Below are 20486 nucleotides of genomic sequence, written 5' to 3' on the forward strand. Positions count from 1 at the left end.
TAGATGTAGTGATAAGTTTTGCATTCTCAAAAAAAGATACGAGTTCGAATCTTGAAAATAATTGTCTAAGTAATCACATAGTAGAATCAAACAATTACAAGCACAACCGAATTAAAAACCAGTACAATCCAAACTAAAGCTAACAAATTGAGCTAATTGGATTGAGCTAAAACCTGCACATGACAACTACACATGGTAAAACTCAGAAACCAACATATATAAATATGCATATTATTCATAAAATTTATAAAATAATTTAATATATTTTAATTATTACATATAATAAAATTGTGCCTGGCTCATGTATGAAAATTAATTTTTATATTAAAAAATTAAATATCTTAAAAGAATAAAAATATAATCAATTTTCTCAAAAAATTTTAATCCTAATTCTAAACAGGGAAAGGATTGTATGAAACCGTGATTCCACGTTATCTCTATCTCTTTTCAATAGTCGAATCATAGTTTCATACAATCATTTCTCTTTCTAAACATGAAAGCATCTAAGTAGTTCCATATTTTAGTTCTAAAAGGTTGTGTGAACATTAATCAGGTTTTTAAGTTTCAATCATTTGGTGCCAAATCATGGAAAATAGTTGAGAGACATGTTCCCCATAATATGTTTCTGGGTATGTGAACAAATCCACAAAAACAAAAGATCAAAGTGTAACAAGGCAAGTTGCCCTTAGCATACACTGTTTAAAGCTTGACCATTAGCACTAGCAAAGGACACTTATTCTTCTCAATTTAACTCTTCTGTACCACACAAATGCTCACATCAAATGCTGCTAATTTTTGTTGAGGAAAGTGATGATGAGCTCATTCACCTGCTCTGGTAGTTGTTCTTGAACAAAGTGATTCCCTTCTGACATGAAAGTGATGTCCAGATTAGGCATAAACTGCTTCACTATCCCTTTCTTCATGTACTCCTCCATTCCTGGGAATTTCATAAAATAGTCCTTCTCCCCCATTATCAGCAATGATGGAGCTGTCACTTTTGGATTGGTTATACCATAATCCAATTGAGAGCACCTGTAGGGGACCTGCAATGCGGTTCGGAAACCAGAATTTTGATATAAAGCTGCATAGACCTCAAGATCCTCCTCTGTGAACCATGGTGGCAATGGAGTAGATGGATCAACCAAGTCCATTATCTCCTCGTTTTCACCAGCTACTTGTAGCTCACTTCTGCAAAAGAGAATGTAAATGTTTCTTACAACGGTCTTAACATCAAATCGGCCGAAATCCGCTTCAGCTCTTCCTGGTTCTGCCCATCTTAATACGTAGAAGCCTTTGGGGAGGAGATCAAATTGGATACCAACAGGACCAGGTACAAGGAAAGGAATGCCTAGTGTTATGACACCTAACACCCTTTCAGGGTGGATAACAGCTACCATAAATGCAGGCACTGCTCCAAAATCCTTCCCAACAAGAAAAACCTATATGTTTTTTTTCCATATGGTTAAAAGTTAATTTGCAAATTAATGTATAAATACAACATGATTTTAAAACTACGGATTTATTAAATTCAGCTCCGGCCAAACGAATGAGACAAAAATCTTGAATTTGGTATCAAGAATGAAGAAAAGGCAGATATTCTGCAAGGCAAGAAGACAAACAAACAAGAAAAATGAAGTAATGGTTACCTTATTGATTCCCAACAAGTCAAGAAGGGCAACAACATCGTCGACAAGGTCCTTGAAATTTGCTTTTTCGGGCTCCGGTGGGTGGTCGGAGAGTCCGTAGCCCCTGGAATCAAAAGCAATTGCTCGGAAACCAGCATTAGCCACAGCAATCATCTGGTGCCTCCATGAATACCAAATTTCCGGGAAGCCATGCAGGAAAAGCACCACCTTAGGACCTGCACAACACCATTAATTATCCCCATTAATTCCAATGGAACCAACATCAACCAATCTTATATTATATAGTATACGTCAAACCTGTTCCAATCTGGGCTACGTGAAGCTTTAATCCTCGCACTTGGACATGGCTGTGCTGAATCTTTTCCATTGTTTAATAACAGAAACTGACCAAGAAACCAAACAGAGTGATGCTTGGGAGGAAATTGGGATGAGATTATCGGAGTTCACGAAGATGATGATGATGTACCTTTGAACCTCTCACTATTAAAATCAATAAATATAGTTTTAAAGGTACAACTACTAGCCTTATACTAAGACGTATTTAATAGTCATGCACCATTAAATATTAATAATTCCATCTATAATTGACCATTTGGATTTTGTTGGTGTCTCACCATCTTTATGTTTCTTTAATTTATTCATACAATTTTCTTTGTTTTTTACCACCTCCTTCTCGGATAGTTATAAAATGATGATTTAAGTTTTAATCCAATTAAGCTGGTGTGATCAAATTATAAAGTAAAAATTTGAAAGTTAAATAAGTCCTTATATTTTTTTTAAAATTTGAAATTTAATTCATAAATTTTTACTTTCATGAATTTAATTCATCTACTTTTCGAATTTAAAAATTCAGATACAATTATTAACACAGTTAAACTTCTATTAAATTCACTAGTGTGACATTTTAAAATTATAAAAAGTAATTATTTTGTGGTCATGTAACAAAAATTGACATTATAGTGGACTTGAATTTGATAGAAAATTTTAATAGTGTTATCAATTTTTTAGAATTGAATCAAAATAAATTAATCATAATAAAAGTTGAGGCACTAAATTATATTAAAAATTAAAATATATAAATTAAATCTCAAATTAAAATATATAAATTATATACCAAAATTAATATTTAATCATTGTTATATAATCTAGAAAAGGAAGTGCAAGGTTGTGACATGTAATAAAAGAACGCCATCACGTAATAAATTTTCTTTCGCTCGTATCTATATGCACTATCAAACAATATTGAATAATAAATTCAATAATTTATTAAAATTATATTGTATAGTGTCGATTATTTTAAAAAATTATATAATATATATTGAGAATGATTGCGTTAAGGTTTAGATTGTCTTCGGTCGTATTATAATTCTAATCCCTTTACTATGCTTAAATTTGAACTATTCTTCTATTTGGTACAAATTGTGTTAAAATACCAATTCGGATTTTTTTTTTTAAATAGCAATTCAAACTAATCATGATAATTATTTTTGTTGGAATAATGTTTTTAAAAAAATTTACATCAGCATTTTAATTAAAATAGTGAACAAAATTAACTATTTAGACTAACCAATGAGATTATAAAGTAGAGAGATCAAATTGTGTCAAAAAGTAAAGTATAAAGATCAAATAGCAAATTTCAGCATAGTATAAGGGTCAACTTCAAAAATTGACCATTATGTAAAAACAATAGAAAGCATCTTCCATTTTGCAGTTTGCCTTTCAGATTTTCATACCAAACGACAAGGATGGGGTAACTCTGTTGCAGCTTGTTAATTTTTCCTCACTCAACCATGTGACTGAAAAGTATGTTTCATTCATTGGCCTACCTCTCAGCATTGAAGTTCACAAAGAACAAAAAGATGGTTCAATTTCTAACATGAGTTTAAGTTTGGTACAAACATGATGAGACACAAGTCACAAACATGTTCTTTTCCATCCATTTAAGATTTGTCCCAAGAAATCAAGCATTGATACAAGTATATGTCTAACAACAATACTACTATATTCACTTGGATCTTGAAACAAATAAAATCGTGTACCGATATGGAGAACAAAAATAGCTTCAGACATGATTTCTGACTGTAATGATGCACCTCAATGGCACTATGCTTCCTCCTTAGAGCTTCCAGTTGCATATGTTTAGGGTGCTAGTAAACATTCTCCGACACTTGCAGGTTGATGCACAATGCTAGCTTTGAATGGTGTAACATTTCGTATGGTTATCGGTTTTGCCACTTCAATCATTAAACCGTAAGTAGCAAGTTTCGACCTGGAAAATGAGCCGTCAATCCCCAATTACTCACGCTTTCTGTACTAGATGCTCGGAGTCTCCCATCTCCACTTCACTTCCTTGCCATTCATTATGATTTTCAAAAAGCAACTCAATCTGTTCCAATGATTTTCCCTTCGTCTCCGGAACACATTTGTAAGCAAAGAGAACAGAAAGAGCTGACAACAGTGCAAAGAGGAAAAAGGTTCCGCCCACTGTAATTGTACGAGATAGAGAGAGGAATGACATGGCAACGAGGCCACTACATACCCTGTTACCTACAGCCCCAAGCGCAGATGCTTGAGCTCGCAACCTCAATGGAAAGATTTCTGATGTCAAAATCCAGCAAATAGGACCCATTCCCACCGAAAAGAAAGCTACATTACCACAAACGCACAAGACCGCAAGTGCAACTCCAAGCTGCCCGTGACCCAGAAAACCAAGGGTAAGGCTTAAGGTTAACAAACAGACCGTCATCCCAATTGTGCTCACGTAGAGCAAGGGCTTCCTCCCAACTCTATCCACAAGAAATGTGGCAATCAGTATAAAAGCGGTCTTTGTAACACCCACGGCAACTGTTGCAGCAAGAAGCTTAGAGTTATTCTCAGTCCCAGCTTCCTTGAAGATTTCAGGACTATAATACACAGTTGCATCTATTCCAGTGATTTGTTGGAAACACTGGATTCCGAATCCAGTGATCAGCATCCGACGAAGTGGAGGAGAAGGACTTAGCAGTTCACGCCATACAGCTTTCTCTTCATTCTTCTCTCCATTAGACATTCCAGCGGCTGCTACTATTTCCGAGAGCCTCTCATCCACATCATTCTCATTTTCATTTGTCTTTAATAGCACAGATCTCGCATCTTCAACTCGGTTCTGCATTACCAACCACCTTGGCGATTCAGGGATGATAAAAAGTGCAAATCCTATGAAGACTGAAGGCAAAATTCCAACAGCGAGCATCACCCTCCAATTTATATGAACTGAAAGACCGGAAAATGCATAATTTGAGACATAACCAAGCAAAATTCCTAGATTTATGAAAATCTCAGGGAAGGAAGTAAGAGAGCCTCTATCAACAGTTGGCGATATCTCAGCAATATAGACCGGAGCAATCATGACTCCAAAGCCTATACCAACCCCGGCCAAAACTCGTCCTATCATTAGTATCTGGAATGAAGGTGCAAATGTCATAATAGCTGCACCAATCTGAAATATAACAGCTGCAAAGGCAATTGTCCATTTTCTACCAATGATATCAGATGTCCTTCCACCAGCTAAGCTACCCAAAAGGGAAATGATACTCAAAATCCCAACGAGAACTTCTTCTTGTACCTCACTTATCTTCAGATCTTCCTGAATAAATATAATCGCTCCACTCATGACACCTACATCTGTACATAAAAGAGAAATCCTTCAGTGACAAAGTTTAAGATCAAAGCAATGCAACCAACCGGACTTCTTGGCAAGGTTCCTAAATCACAGATTACAGTATTCAGATAATTTGGTGGATTGAGTGTGAAGCTCTCATGTAAGAACTTCTGCTCTGAATTTGAAAATCAATTCACTAATCTTAAGTTGTACATACTGCACTGACTAAATATCAAAGACTGAATTTCCTGATTAAATTGAGTTTCCGTTATCCATGTAACAGCCTTTCGGTCTCCGTGGATTAAGTCTAAGTTTACTACAAAATGAATAAGCAGCAAAACATCAAAGCATGTTTTTCCTGAATGTTCAACTCCATGATCTCCATTAACAATTTGCAAGCCCCAAAATGGATCCTCAATGAAGATGCGGGCAATAATAAGATACACAAGGTACAAAAACTAAGATGTGCTTATGATGATAGAACAAAAGAAATAGATTCTGAGCCAAAATGGTGAATTTCAAGGGATGCTAAATCCTGGTTTTACCATAATCTATATTCAAGTTGGGTCTTTTCATCTAACCATTATAATTTAGGAAAACACTGATGATTTTGTCTGCGTATAGTATCTGGTGCCATATGAAACAAATATCAATGAACTATAAAATGACAAGAACATAGCATTTCAAGGATTTGGAGCTAACAATTATTTTCCTACCAAATTCAAGCAGGTCAACAAAGAAAAATAAGAAAACCATGGAATTTCCAATAATCCCAGAAAGAAAGAAAAAAAGAGCAGGCTTGACTTTTGAAGCAACCAAAGCAAATAGAAAAAACTTACCATAGCCAAGAAGAACATTGTTGAGAGATGCAAAAATAGCACAAGCAAGAACATATTTCCTGATACTTTTCTTCCTCTCTAGTTCATTATAATGATTAGAAGCCTCGTCATCAAATTCATCAGATAGCTCAGAATCCATTCTCTTGTACTTGCTCTTGTTCCCCAAAGACAAAGCCATTTCCCCTTTCCCATTTTCTTGGACACCAACCAGCCCCATAACTCTCCTTTCCTTCAATTCCTCTCCCTTACCAGAACAAAAATAGCAAAACAGACCCAGATGTTCCTTTTTGGTCACAACAAGGATTAAACCATGAATTGGGTTTTTTAGATCTAAAACCAGAAGGGAAGAAAATGAAAGTCTGAGAACAGGTGGGTTCTTTTTCCTTTTCTTTTTACCACCCAAGCAAAGGTAGCCACTTTAGTATTCTCCAACAAAGCTTACTTACATATGCAAATGAAAATAAAAGATAAAAAGTAGTCAACATCAACAAGGTCTAAATTCTAAAACAATGGCTTGATGATGTTTAAAAGGAAACAATACAGCCCTAAAGTGTGTTACATATGCAAAGTTCCCCCCACAATTCTGCCATAAATTTATGATAGAATTCTCTCATCCATTAATTCCTTTATTAACACGTTTCACACTTCACAAATCTTACCAAAGCAACAGGTGAATTATTAAGACATCCTGAGGTAACTTTCAGGCATAAATGAGTTGGAAGTGTCTGACTTTGATTTTCTAAATATGGAAGACATGATTATTTGACATTATTTTCAGCATCAAAGGCTCGAATTTGGGATTTTACTCAGAATTACAGGCCAACAGTCCACATATACGTTTCAATCCTATTAAGGCATGGTAATTAACTCTCAATAGCCCCTCTTTTGGGATATTTCTTTAAATTCAACCCTTTGAATTTGGAACAAGTTGATGAATCTTTAAAAGACTTCAATTTACGCGTAAAGTTGAAATTCGCCTTAACTTATGGTGGAATGGGTCTCCTTCCTAGAATTTATAATTTTCAATATAAATATCATACCAATAACTAAAAATATCTATATTATTAAATATAATATTTTATACCTAAATTTGGACCTTTTCTCTTAATTTGCTATCCAAACTATTTCTTGGCCCAATTTGACTTATGAATTTGATACTTAAATTTTTTTGGATTTACTTTGGTACCTAAGTTTCTTTTAGATTCAATACTTGTTAAATGTTATACAAATTACCTCAAAACATTAACGACGTTAAAAAATTCGTGTTATGCTATAAAAATATCATCAGTATTAGAGGGAATTTGTGTTAAAAAATTATGTATTGAGCTATGCTTAACGGATTAATATTGAATAAGAAAAAAAAGAATTTCAAAAACCTAATATAAAAGAAATTCATTATTTTAAATTAATAAATAAAACTAAAAGTAATTAAACATTTAAAATACAAAAAAGAAATATCATGTCATCCTGGAGTAATTTGTATAACGTTTAACGAGTTCATGTACCAAATCGGAAAAAAAAATAGATTACGTACCAAATTAAGAAAAAAGAATCAAGTTTAAGTACCAAATTAGACAAAAAAAATCTAAGTAACAAATTAAGAAAAAATGTCAAGTTTAGATACCAAATATTACATTAAACCAACAACTAATAAACATTATTATAGACTACTTTTATCTTTTCATACATTTATATAAAATTTATTTTAAAAACAATTTAAGCTTAAAAGAAAAATGTACAAATGCTAGGATTTAAACCTAAAAAGATTAAGCATCTTGTCCAATTACTAATAAAAGCCCCTTTATTTTTAAAATTACCGAAATGAGTCAGGTCCTAAATTAATTACTAGAACGGACCAATTTCCCCCAAAACGCGTCCACGTCAGCGCGTTGTCAGGGGATAAAGCAGGAAAACGCTTCTTCCACGTGTATGAACAGTACCAACAGCTATTTTTTTGACCGTTGGTAACCCCCCAATAGTAAAAAAAACTATAAAAACCCCCCATTTTATTTTTTTCACACTTAAATCCTTTCCATCTTCAATCTCTCAAATTTCTCTCAAATTTCTCTCAAAGCTCTCTTTAATTTTTTTCAAAAAAGCTCTAATTTTATTTTTTTTTGAATTTATTTTTTAAATCAAAAAAATTTGATCGTGTTAGCAATGGCCAGAGAATTAATTCGTCTCGATGATAAACACATATCTGTCGAACAAAAGAAAATGATAAGTGTTAACTTTAATTTTTAAATATTATTTAAGATTTTTTTTCATTTATGCAATTTTAAATAATTTTTATTTTCTTATTTCTTATCAAAGTCTGTAGATCGGATAATGCAATGCTATATTCGTAATATGTCTGGTCCTCCATCACCGTTGATAGAGAATTACCTGCGGGAAGTGGGTTTTTGGCACGTGGCGACGATAGGCCAGGGGTGCAAGTTGGACCCGAAACTCATTAGTGCGTTGATAGAGAGATAGAGACCCGAGATGCACACATTCCATCTTTCATGTGGAGAGTGTACTATCACTTTGGAAGACGCGAATTTGTAATTGAGATTGCCGGTGGACGGGTACGCAGTCACCGGGTCCGTTCAATCTAGTGATTGGGGAGCGATATGCTACGAGCTTTTGGGTGTTATTCCGGATAATATTAACGGAGGTCTGATCGAGATGAGCTGGTTACGAGACACATTCCCAGAGCTAGATGATGATTCTACTGAACTAGAAAGAATACGATATGCTCGGGCATACATTATTGAGATAATTGGAGGTTTTCTGATGCCGGACTTCTCACAAAACCTTGTACATCTGAGATGGCTGCTGAAACTCGTTGATTTTAGAGCAGCTAGTGAATTTAGTTGGGGGTCTGCCGTGTTGGCAACATTATACCGAGAGATGTGCGGGGCGACGCGACCGAATAAAGCGAAAATCAGAGGTTGCCTATCAATATTGCAATCATGGGCACGATTTCGCTTTCTATTTTTACGTCCTCGAGTGGACCACCCATATACATTCCCACTCATAACGAGGTAAATTTTATATTAGATTTTATAATTATTACGTAGATTTAAAATATAATCGTATGCTAAAAATTTATTTAATTAGGTGGAACCATTCGATAAGTTATGTTGGATTACCTACCTTTCTTGAAGATATACGGCTTCTATTAGACCAACGGTCGGAAGCACAAGTACGTATTAAATAAAATAGATATACATAATGAGATAGTCGATTCGTATTTAGTATTTATTATTTATTATTTAGTATTATGTATATAACTAATATTTCCATCATGTTCATATAGTTTCAATGGACACCATACGAGGATCCAGCAATTCGGGCAGTAATTCCGGATGAATTCTTTCAAAATCTAAACATTTGGCATGTGAAGGTCCCATTGGTCAATTATGCTATCATGGAGATGCACCAGTCAGACAGAGTATTACAGCAATTTAGATTCTGACAATCGATTCTCGTGGCACCTGAAGTGTTAGATGATTATCACTGAATCGACTTACGGTAATTGCATATGGATTGGCCAAGATTCAAGTCACACTATATCCAAATATGGAAAGATTGATATGATTATCTACCTACTCAGGAACCGATCATCGTTCTAGAGTTAGCATGCGTACCGAAATACATGCCATGGTTTAGGATCCATGGCAAGCCATATTTACTGTTGGAAGAGGAGAGGCGGCAGCAATTGCGTGTCCAAAGGGAACGACGTGGCCCTTTAAATCTAAGAAGAATGGACAACGACGCAGGCCCATCAACAACGCCCACACAGTTACCGGGCCCAACACTTCAACTGACGACACCCATAGCACAGCCTTTTCAGATGATGTCAGGTGCGTATCCTAGCCCTTTTATATATCATAACCCTTATGTGTTTCCTTTTTCTAGTCCTGTGGTAGGTTAGAATGCATGGCCCGGTTAATCTCCATTTTCGATTACTCCGAGTGGACCGTCGATCTATAGGCTGTCGTTGCACGAGGGATCGTACGAGGGGCCCTCGGAAAGTTATTCTTTTTACCAATCCCCATCACCTTATGGGTTTCAAACAACTTCGTCATTAGTGATGCAAACACCTCCGCAGTCAGTATTCTATTAAGGTGGTCATCCTCCCAACACCGACAACCAGATCCCCTACCGGAGGAACCAGAATCCCTGTCGGAGCAACCACAAACCCCACCGGAAGCTGGACAAAGAAGGAATCCAACGTGAAACCGTCGATGACCTCCATGTGGCATTAAATTCGGCGAGCATGGACATTGATTTTTATTTTAATATATTTGTATAAATATTTTGAATATTTTTATATTATTTTATGTAATAAAATAAAAGATTGTTTTGAATAAAGTAATTGTAATTTACTTTTATATTTTTAATAAAATAGAAATTCTTTTAAATAAGGTAATATTTTTATATTATTTCATTTAATAAAATATAAATAATACAACATAGTTTTTTACAACTATCAACTATTGCGATTTAGACATGATCTACTTGTATGGCCTGGGTTCCTACACCATCCACACAACTTCTGTTGATTGGCTGTTTCTCAGAAATCCATATTGTTATGTATTTTAGTCGAGCAAGGTCGACCCTTTGATTTGCGACACAATTCTCTATCCGGTAACAGCTTAAAGGGAGCAAGCGATACAGACGGTCACTTACGTTCATCTGAGACCGGTGAGAATACGTGTCTCCAAACATTGTACATGTATTCTAATTTGTACACTTCATCGACATAGCTCATGGGATCCAGAAGGTGATTCTGACAAGCTGCAATTATATGAGCACATGGACAACGAAATGCGTCTAACATCCCACAGTCGCAAGTCCTATTTCTCATGTGTACACGATATTGCCCGCCAGTAATACCTTGGTACGGTCTGTCAAACTCTGTCATATGAAACCATAAGTTGTCTCGATCGTGACACATTGTGTGCATGGTGTTCGCCTGCGCCTTCGCATTGTTAATTTCTTACAATACCTTCCTACACCATACATGGCCTCCCTGCATTTGGCCTGTATAACTCGCTGCTCGCTTTGGAAATAGCGCCGCTAAACGAAAATAAGTCTCTCGCACAACCGATGTTATCGGTAAATGGCACGTTCCTTTTAGAACAGAATTTATGCATTCAGCCAGGTTTGAGGTTATATGACCATATCGTAAGTCATTGACGTATGCTTGTGTCCGCTGTTCGAAAGGTATGTTACAGAAATAGTCCGCGCCTTCGTCGTTAACTGAATACAAAACTGCCAACATCTCATGAAAACGATCTTTACTTATTTCATACCCTGTCAATATAAGTTCAAAGCAAATATTACATACCACTCTTTCATCTAGAATAAATTCAAAATGACAAACAAAATTATATTAATAGAGACTAAATACCCATGTTGGTCACCTGTCATCGTTCACTTTTAGATGGATATTGCCTGTAGTAGTTGGAAGCAACATGCCTTAGGCAATACTGATAATGTATGCGCTGTCATAGGCTTCCCTATCGCTTAACTGCAGCTAGTATTCCGGTGCCCCGATCCAAAATAATGCAGATATCAGGTTGGGGGTACACATACTTCCTTAACCTAGATCGAAAGAAATTCTAGTCATCAGTTGACCCCCCCGGTGTTCTTGCAAACGCAATTAGAAGAATTCTCCTACTGCCATCCTGTGCCATTGCTAGCAATAGCCGATGGGTATATCTACCAAATATAAAGGTACAGTCAATTTGTACCAATGACTTACAGTATAAAAATACGTCTCAGTATTGCTTAAAGGTCTAGAACAGATGTTTGAACACTTGCATCCACAGAGCACTCAGTCATTTAGTACGCATGTTCCATTTCAAGGTCTATTATGCAACATGAGACGTATCTCTCTAGGACTTAATACCACTGCCATATTTCATTATATGAAGCGTCCCACCCACTATGCATCTTCTCTAACATCTTCTGCTTAGCTATCTAAGCCTTGCGGTAAGAGGGCGTGTACCCCATTTGGCTACGAATATTGGCAATTAAGACGAGCACTAAAGTCCTAGGATCTGCCTTCATCGTGGGAAGTATTAAGCTAGCTAACATAGCTAAATCTATCTTGGATGATCTTATGAAATACCTGTCAACGAAGTACGTTAAATAATACAACATTACATAATAACAGCATTATTTAAAAACCCTAAATATTGTACTTGCAGCACATGTATGTAGACCTTTGTACTTTTTTATCTCCCACAACCCTGTCCTTTTCCTCAACGAGGTGTAGATTTTCCATGAACATGTACCGTCTTACACTGCACACTTTGCCTCAAACTTATCAGATCTGGATTTAACCACGTGGTAGTTAACGCCGTTATTGATGCTATGTTGTTTCAATGCACCAAGAAAACTATTTTTATTGGAAAACTCCTTACCAACTTCAAATACACCCGAATCCAATAACGAACTTGTACTATCACGCATTCTGTGTGGTAGATCTGGAAACTCCAATGCATTATCTGCAGATAGATCGACATTATGCATGTGGGCTAGAGGCGAGTATGCCCTGAATCGTGGATCTTCTTCTTCATCTGAACCCCCTTCAACATCTTCAGGTTCGGTTGAAATAAGCTCCAGTTTAGAAAATAATACAACTTCTGCACCATCGGACCCGGGCTCTCGAGGTGGATCCACATCGACTCATCTTCTAACCTACCATCATCTACAACGTACGAAGTCCCCTCACCGGTGGACGTCGTAAGAAATACATCATTCCTTCTTCTGGGTGTTTCATAACGTCCCTAATTGGATGTAGATTTCCAACCACTAGAAGTTGATGTCGTTCCCCAGTACGTATTTCCAGCATCAAGCATTGACCCACCGAGGTGCATGTCTCATCCACTAACGGAGTGTCGTACAAGGGTTGTGTATTCTATACCGCTACCAAACACGGGCGGTTTTGTGTTTTGTAACCCACTAACAGAGTGTCGGGCAGGGGTCATGTATTCCTCTCAAACAGTAGTCGCAAATGCATCATTTGGCAATACAAATTGTACATATAACTCAATATAGGGTGCTCCACTAGCGAGATGAGTCTGCACCATTACCTCAAAGCTACAAGCACCTTTAATGCCGAACGAGTCATATGTCACCAGATCAACAGAAGCACAAAATCGACACCTAATAGACAAAATCGTTCTGAATATTTTACACCTAATTCTTTTACGAAATTTTGTCAAATCTATGTTCTGGTTAAAAACCAGTCACACTGTATTCTCCGATAAAAAAACAACACCGTTCTCGGTGTGACGAACCTCACCATCATAGTAAATAACAGCACTAATACGTTCACTCATCTTCAATTTCTATCCTTTTTAGCCTCTTTAATTTTTTTTGCTGTAACTTATGCAACCTGAGAATAAAATTTGGCTCATTTATAACCTCAGGCCAAATAGGAACTACTGTAGCAAAAGAGCGTCCACGTGGGAGCTTCTTTCAGTACTTTTGCTGACATTGCATCCTGCTTGAAGCATTTTTGACACTATTTGCTCAGAAACATATTCTCAAAATTATTTTTTCAGAAACTACTGTAGCAAAACAGCGTCCACGTGGGAGCTTCTTTCAATACTTTTGCTGACATTGCATCCTGCTTGAAGCGTTTTTGACACTATTTGCTCAGAAACATTTTCTCAAAATTATTTTTTCAAAAACTACTGTAGCAAAAGAGAATTTTAAAAACCTAATATAAAAGAAACTCATTATTTTAAATTAATAAATAAAACTAAAAGTAATTAAACATTTAAAATACAAAAAAGAAATATCATGTCATCTTGGAGTAATTTGTATAACGTTTAACAAGTTCATGTACCAAATCAAAAAAAAAGGAGATTACATGCCAAATTAGGAAAAAAGAATCAAGTTTAAGTACCAAATTAGACAAAAATATCTAAATACCAAATTAAAAAAATGTCAAGTTTAGATACCAAATATTACATTAAACCAACAACTAATAAACATTATTATAGACTACTTTTATCTTTTCATACATTTATATAAAATTTATTTTAAAAACAATTTAAGCTTAAAAGAAAAATGTACAAATGCTAGGATTTAAACCTAGAAAGATTAAGCATCTTAAACTTTTTTTATTACAAAGAAATAATAGCCTATAAAATGCTAAGGCCGAGCAACCATCTCACATCAAGCACTTTGAAATTTCAACTAATACCTCATTGATATAATCACATCTATTATGTCCCAACAAGGGCGAAACCAGAAATTCTTTTAAAAGTGTTGGAATTAAATTATAAATTTTTTTAGAAATTTAAATGTAATTTTATCATAAATTAATTTATAATTAAATTATTTTGAAGCGACTAAGTAATTTTTTTTCATATTTAGGGGGACCAAAGTACAATTTTACCATAGATCAATTTGAAAATTCATTATTTTTAGAGGGATTAAACTAAAATTTTCATTTTTAGGGGCCAAGACTCATTCTAGTGTCACAGACAGCAATTCAAAGCCCGTTACCATTGCACTAAATGTATCCCATGGAAGTCTACCGTTTAGATGGGGATCATTTGGCCCATAAAAATTGACCTGATTCAAAGAGCTGTTAGAGAAACCTGTCAGATTGAAGCCTAAGTGACCCAATGATGAATATATGGCAACATAGGCTACCTTGGTAATTAAGGGAACTAGTCTTAGAATATGGAGGGGAATCATATCTTGTAAGATTAGATAGAAGTTGATTATGTAAATTGATTATGTAATCTTGTAAATCTTTTGATTTAAGGGATAGGTTAATCTCGTCCGTCAGTATAACTTGATCTAGATCGTCGGTTTTGGGGGAGCTCAACTATAAATAGAGAGCCTCCCTTTACTTGTAACTCACTCCATTCTTTCATTGTTTCTTCTATTCTTTGAGAGAAAGTAATACAATTGAGAGCATTTACTCAAACACCTTTGTGCATAATTTTCTTTGGCTTTCTGTTCCTTTTGTGCCTTCTTTTGGCAGTGTTGCTCCCGCTATATAAATTGGTGCCTTGGAGAAATTCTTTGTGAATCCTCAATTGTTTAGTGGTTAGGCTGACTTAGGCGTGTTTGCATAGAAAAGATCGCTTAAGGTCACACGAAATGCGAGACAAAAGTTCTAACACCGTGAAACTAGCATTTAGCTTCTCCTCAACCAACTCAATTGTAAAGTAACAAATATTATTTTAATTTTTTATGTATTTTTATATTTTTATATTTTTATATACAATCTAAAAAAATACATATTGATGATAAGATTTAGGGTCCGTTTGTTTACATGTGAAAAGTTTTACGAAAAATATTTTACGAAAAATATTTTCTGCATTTTAATGTGTTTGTTTCACAGAAAACAACTTGGTCAACGGAAAATGACTTATAGGCCAATGTAAAATAAACTATTTTTCCTATAAAAAAACTTAGTCTTTTGAAAAGCGTAGCTCATTTTTTGAAAAAAAAATTCTTCTATAGGTAATTTTATTTTCATATAAAAATTAACTTAAATCAAGTTAATATTATTATATTGATAATAAATTTTATTTTTATTTTTAAAAATATTAAAATATTAAAATAAAATATTATATTTTTATATATTATTAAACATACATATTTAATTATTTATATTTGGTCATATAATAAATTATTAATATAATTAATGTAAAATATTATTTTAATAAATTATTTAATACTTCAATTTTATTTTAATAATAAATTTTAAAAATAATAATTTTAAATAATATTCTGAAAAAATTCATTATTAATATTTTAATAATAAATATTTATTACAATTATAAATATATTAATAATAAATTTTTGTAATATAAAGGTTAAAATATGTCGTAAGTCTATGTACTCTTCACAAATTTGCAATTTATTCTCTGTACTTTTATTTTCAAGAATTTAGTCCCTCTACTTTTCAAATTTGGAAGTCAAATCCAATTGTTGACATTGCTTTATTTTTTTTGTCAATTTTGTTGATGTCATATTTTTAAATAAAAAAATACTCACTTGATAGTCATGTAGCTAAAAAATGACATTGTAATGAACCTAAATTTAACAAAATATTTTTAATATATGCAAAAACAATGTAAAATATAAATTTATAGATATAAAATAAACTCAATTAAACAATAAAAAGATAAGAAAAACTCAAATGTATGTTTGTTTAATTGAAAACAGCTTTTATGAAATATTTTTAAGAAATCTGTCAAACAAAAGAAAATATTTTACACAGATTCATCCAAACATTAGAAAATATTAATTTTTTCATGAAAGTAAGTCATTTTTCAGAAATCATTTTTTAGAAGACATTTTCAGTGAAACAAACAGACCCTTAAACTCAGAATAACAAAATCTTTATAAAATTTTATAAAAATAAAATTGAATAATAGCAGTTGGCTGGTGAATTGTCAAGTTTTGATTGGGGGACAATTTCTTTTACCAACGGTGGGTAACAAGTATGCAAATTGACCAAAAAAAAAATAGGTGTCTACTTGAGAAAACGGGTATAGTTTAGGGGTAATTTTTGAATTAAGTCTTATAATAACTCTCACATCTTTTAACAATAAACATAACTATTTAATAGTTATTCATTTGAATAATTATGACTTTTTTGTTAATAATTAATTAACATAATTTTTAGTAACAACATATATAACTTATCACCATAAATAGTAATAACTTTTGGTTAATATAACCAAATGACATAACTTTTGGATCATTGTTACCTTTCCAATTATAACTATTAGAAGGTAAAAGTACCAAGGAGACCCTTGTACTAAAAGTCAGATTGAAGTTTACCTCTCTACTCAAAAAATGGACAAATTAGTTCTTTGATTAAAAATTCCATCCATTTCTACTATTAAAAACTGGTTATTCTATGTCAGCATAAGGTACGCAGGACATGTCACTATATGCCAGTCATGTCAGTTTCTAACAATACAAATAGATGAAATTTTTAATAAAAAGAATCAATTTAATTTTTGATCTAACGTATAGGGACTAATTTACTAATATTTTGAGTAAAAGAGACAAAATACATTCTAACTTTTAATTTTGAGTAAAAAAAAACAAAATACAATCTGACTTTTAATACACCTTTACCGCTAAAGTATTAAAATTATAAATATTTTAAAAATATTCCACAAGGGGAATATCCACAAGGGGAAGTACCAAACGAGACCTAAACTGTGAAGTAGAATACACAATACCCTCAACATTGGTTTGCTGCCATATGTACCGAGTCAAGACGTGGCTACAATAAGGAAGCCAATAACACAATGGCAAAAGCATTTCAAAGGGTGTCCAAGTTGTGGTATACTGTGAGCAGCCTCTACTGAAATTTACTCTGTTTTTGTTGTCTGATGTAGAATTCTTTTACCAAGGGTAGTGCTTTACTCATCTCTTAACTTGAATGAAAATCTCGATCCCTTCATTATGAAGAGCTGAATTAACTCTAATGCATGTTTGATTTGAGTTCTAGATATGTACAAAGAAAATTATGCACTATCATGTACAATACACTGGTTTATTGCCTCATAGATTACTCGTGCTTGCAGTAATAATTGACAAAAGCTTCAATTCCCATATGTTTTAGCTGATAGAAATGACAAATAATAGGATAACTTTCTGTGTTTTGTAATTAAGAACAAAACCTGTAGCATTTACAAATTGGAAACATAGGTAAATTATATTTATAGTTTGTCTATATATTCTCATTTCGGTGCCTATTTAAGCCAAACCAACCAACTTCTCGCTAACCTCCCACAACTTCCGTGCCTTCTCCGCGTCGCTTGCCTCTTTTGAAAGCTGGTTTTCGAATGATTCAGAGTTCTTGTTCCAACTCCAGTAAACACCTGATTTTGTAAGACTTGGATCACTCACAACCTGCAACAGAAAAGGCTTGTTTGGTTCATATGCAACCATGTAAGTAAGTATTTTATAACTGTACATGTGAACATAGAATGACATGTTTTAATTGACCTGTGCAAGTCTGCCCCCAGCTTCTTCTTCCGAAACATAGCCTTTCGTAATGTACTTTTGAAACGGTGGGAAGAGAAGACGGAACAATGGAATGTGTTCCCTAAACAGACCTGTTGTTGCAATGCAACCGGGGTAAAGGGAGGCAAAGGTGATTCCGGTTTCCTCGTTGTACCGCCTGTGGAATTCTTGCATGGTGAGCATATTACAAACTTTGCTGTCTTTATATGCCTTGGCACCATCAAAATCTCCTCCATCTATCATGGCTGAACTCTGTATTCCATTCAAGCCTCCTGCAAGACCTCTAAGGTCCCCGAGGTTAGCTTTCGGTGGCACATTCCCGGCCAATGTGTTTGTGTTTCCTGGAATCGCATTGAGAGCAAGATTACGATTTATCGATTTGCAAAATACATCAATAGTGAAATTGTATTTAGAACTTCAATAGTGAGATATAGACTGGTACCTGTAATTGAACCGACAATAATGAGACGCTTATAAGGATAATCTGACTGCTTGAGGTCATCTAGGAGTAGCCTTGCTAGGAGGAAATGACCGAGATGGTTTGTTCCGACGGTGAGTTCGAACCCTTCGGCAGTATAAGTCGGTTCCTTAGCAGTTGGCAAGTACACAGCAGCATTGCAAACCAAAGCATCAAGCGGCCTGCCCGAGCGACGGAAGGTATCCGCAAATTGCCGCACACTTTCAAGCGACGCAAGGTCCAAATGCATCACGGAATAACTCTCCTTCGTAATGCCAACCGATTTAGCAGCTTTCTCAGCCTTGAGAAAATTTCTACACGCCATGATTACATGCCATTCCCCTGTCTCGGCAAGAGCCTTGGCTGTCGCTAGGCCTAAACCGGACGACGCACCGGTTATTATCACAGTACCCTTTCTCAAGGTCTTCTTCCCTTGTGGAGCAGCCCGATCGACTGCCGGTGTTGTAGCAGCTGTTTGTGCTCGAACAATTCCGGCAGCTACTCCCTTTTTCCTGAGTTCCTATAATTGAAGTCCATTCAGTGTACCAAATTGTAGATATAAACTATGACAATCATCTGCTAATAATTTCATCTATCACTATCAACACTCTTAACATGAAACCCATAAAAAATTTAAGGAACAGAAGGATAATTGGGTGTTTACCTGAGTTAAATGAAGAGGAAAGCTGAAATGGGTTGAAAATGGAACACCAAACAGAGTTGTCTCTTTAAGACAAGCATTGGATTTGGCCTGTAGGATGCAATCAAAAAAAGCTAATTGAGCTTATGTTTGGGTATATTTTGTAGAAAGTGAAAGTAGATAGCAACTGACCTCTTTGTGAATGGAGATGGTGGGTGGGAGCAATGAAGCTGCTTGGAGAGCCATGAACCCGCTACTGCAAAGCTAATCTGATGGGTGTACTAATGTTGTTTGTTGAGATTGGAGAGAGGCAGATAAGATTGGTTTTTTTCAGGCATCTTGACAGACAGAATGCGCCATGTCAGCTTCCATTATCCAATCAGATTTCGAGTTTTGGATTTTGTTTCTGATTCCTCTTCCAAGTTCACGCTCTAGGCTTTTTGGCCCGGAGTTTACAGGCAACAACAACCGATCCAATGGGTTTAGGGAGATATGCATTTTTATTTTGGGTTTAATTTTTAGTGAGTTGATGCGATATTAACTCAATTATGAAATAATAAAATGAGTATTGATTTTATAAATTGGGTCACAGTTTATGAGTATTTTTTATTTTCATATTGTTCTCAAATTAAACAAGGGAATGCCATGTTTCTTTTTTTTTTTAAATTACAAATTAAAAATATATTAAAATTCAAAACAATAAACAATTTTTAGAAAATATATAAGCATTATATATAATAAAAATTCAAAAAAATGAATATACATAAAATTAGAATAATGAAATTTCAAAAAAAAAATATTTTAGAAATTAAAAGCAATAATTGACTGGCCAAGGTCAATTTTAACTTCTTCTTTTTTTGAATTTTTTATGTTTTCACTTTTTAGTGATTTTCTAAAAGTTTAAATATATTTTTATTGTTTATTTTTAATGTTTTTAAATATTTTAAAAATATTTTTCAATTTTTTTATAAATTTTGAAATTTAAACTAATTTTTTTTTATTTTTTATGTATTTATTTTTTTGAATTTTTATATTTTATATATTTTTAAATTGTTTAAAGATGAGGACGTTTTGTCACATCACCCAATTGTTGAAAAAATAAACAAACAATGTTAACCATTTGTGTAACAAAATGCCAATTTTAGAAATTAATTTGATCCCAACAAAAATTACCAAATTTAAGGGATAATCTATATATTAATTTTTTTTATAAATCAATAAAAACTTACATATAGTGGGATTTGAA

At 34.2% G+C, this 20486-nt stretch overlaps 3 protein-coding genes across 3 annotated transcripts; all 3 read right to left on the bottom strand.

Moving 5' to 3' along the window:
- Positions 1-586: 586 nt before the first annotated feature.
- Positions 587-2186, bottom strand: LOC107898944 (bifunctional epoxide hydrolase 2). Its single transcript, XM_016824518.2, has 3 exons — positions 1944-2186; positions 1647-1861; positions 587-1439 (listed from the first exon to the last, which is right to left on the bottom strand). Exons 1-3 carry the CDS (start codon positions 2011-2013, stop codon positions 789-791), a joined length of 936 nt encoding a protein of 311 aa, XP_016680007.1. The 5' UTR covers positions 2014-2186; the 3' UTR covers positions 587-788.
- Positions 2187-3439: 1253 nt separating this feature from the next.
- Positions 3440-6718, bottom strand: LOC107898943 (probable polyol transporter 4). The gene is made up of 2 exons (XM_016824517.2): positions 6126-6718; positions 3440-5309 (listed from the first exon to the last, which is right to left on the bottom strand). The coding sequence occupies exons 1-2, from the start codon at positions 6340-6342 to the stop codon at positions 3946-3948; spliced, it is 1581 nt and encodes a 526-aa protein (XP_016680006.2). The 5' UTR covers positions 6343-6718; the 3' UTR covers positions 3440-3945.
- A 10989-nt stretch (positions 6719-17707) lies between these two features.
- Positions 17708-19715, bottom strand: LOC107898942 (protochlorophyllide reductase). Its single transcript, XM_016824515.2, has 5 exons — positions 19433-19715; positions 19265-19351; positions 18586-19120; positions 18126-18484; positions 17708-18029 (listed from the first exon to the last, which is right to left on the bottom strand). The coding sequence occupies exons 1-5, from the start codon at positions 19484-19486 to the stop codon at positions 17874-17876; spliced, it is 1191 nt and encodes a 396-aa protein (XP_016680004.1). The 5' UTR covers positions 19487-19715; the 3' UTR covers positions 17708-17873.
- Positions 19716-20486: the final 771 nt, after the last annotated feature.

Source organism: Gossypium hirsutum, chromosome D04 (assembly GCF_007990345.1).
Source record: "Gossypium hirsutum isolate 1008001.06 chromosome D04, Gossypium_hirsutum_v2.1, whole genome shotgun sequence".
Lineage (NCBI taxonomy): Eukaryota > Viridiplantae > Streptophyta > Magnoliopsida > Malvales > Malvaceae > Gossypium > Gossypium hirsutum.

Coding starts and splice junctions, on each gene's coding strand:
- LOC107898944 (XM_016824518.2), bottom strand. CDS start 2,013: ATGGAAAAGATTCAGCACAGCCATGTCCAAGTGCGAGGATTAAAGCTT. Junction 1,862..1,943: donor CGTAGCCCAGATTGGAACAG/GTTTGACGTATA, acceptor GGTGTTGTGCAG/GTCCTAAGGTGGTGCTTTTC. Junction 1,440..1,646: donor ACTTGTTGGGAATCAATAAG/GTAACCATTACT, acceptor AAAAACATATAG/GTTTTTCTTGTTGGGAAGGA.
- LOC107898943 (XM_016824517.2), bottom strand. CDS start 6,342: ATGGGGCTGGTTGGTGTCCAAGAAAATGGGAAAGGGGAAATGGCTTTG. Junction 5,310..6,125: donor CAATGTTCTTCTTGGCTATG/GTAAGTTTTTTC, acceptor TTTTATGTACAG/ATGTAGGTGTCATGAGTGGA.
- LOC107898942 (XM_016824515.2), bottom strand. CDS start 19,486: ATGGCTCTCCAAGCAGCTTCATTGCTCCCACCCACCATCTCCATTCAC. Junction 19,352..19,432: donor CCATCTCCATTCACAAAGAG/GTCAGTTGCTAT, acceptor TGCATCCTACAG/GCCAAATCCAATGCTTGTCT. Junction 18,485..18,585: donor TATTGTCGGTTCAATTACAG/GTACCAGTCTAT, acceptor ATGCGATTCCAG/GAAACACAAACACATTGGCC.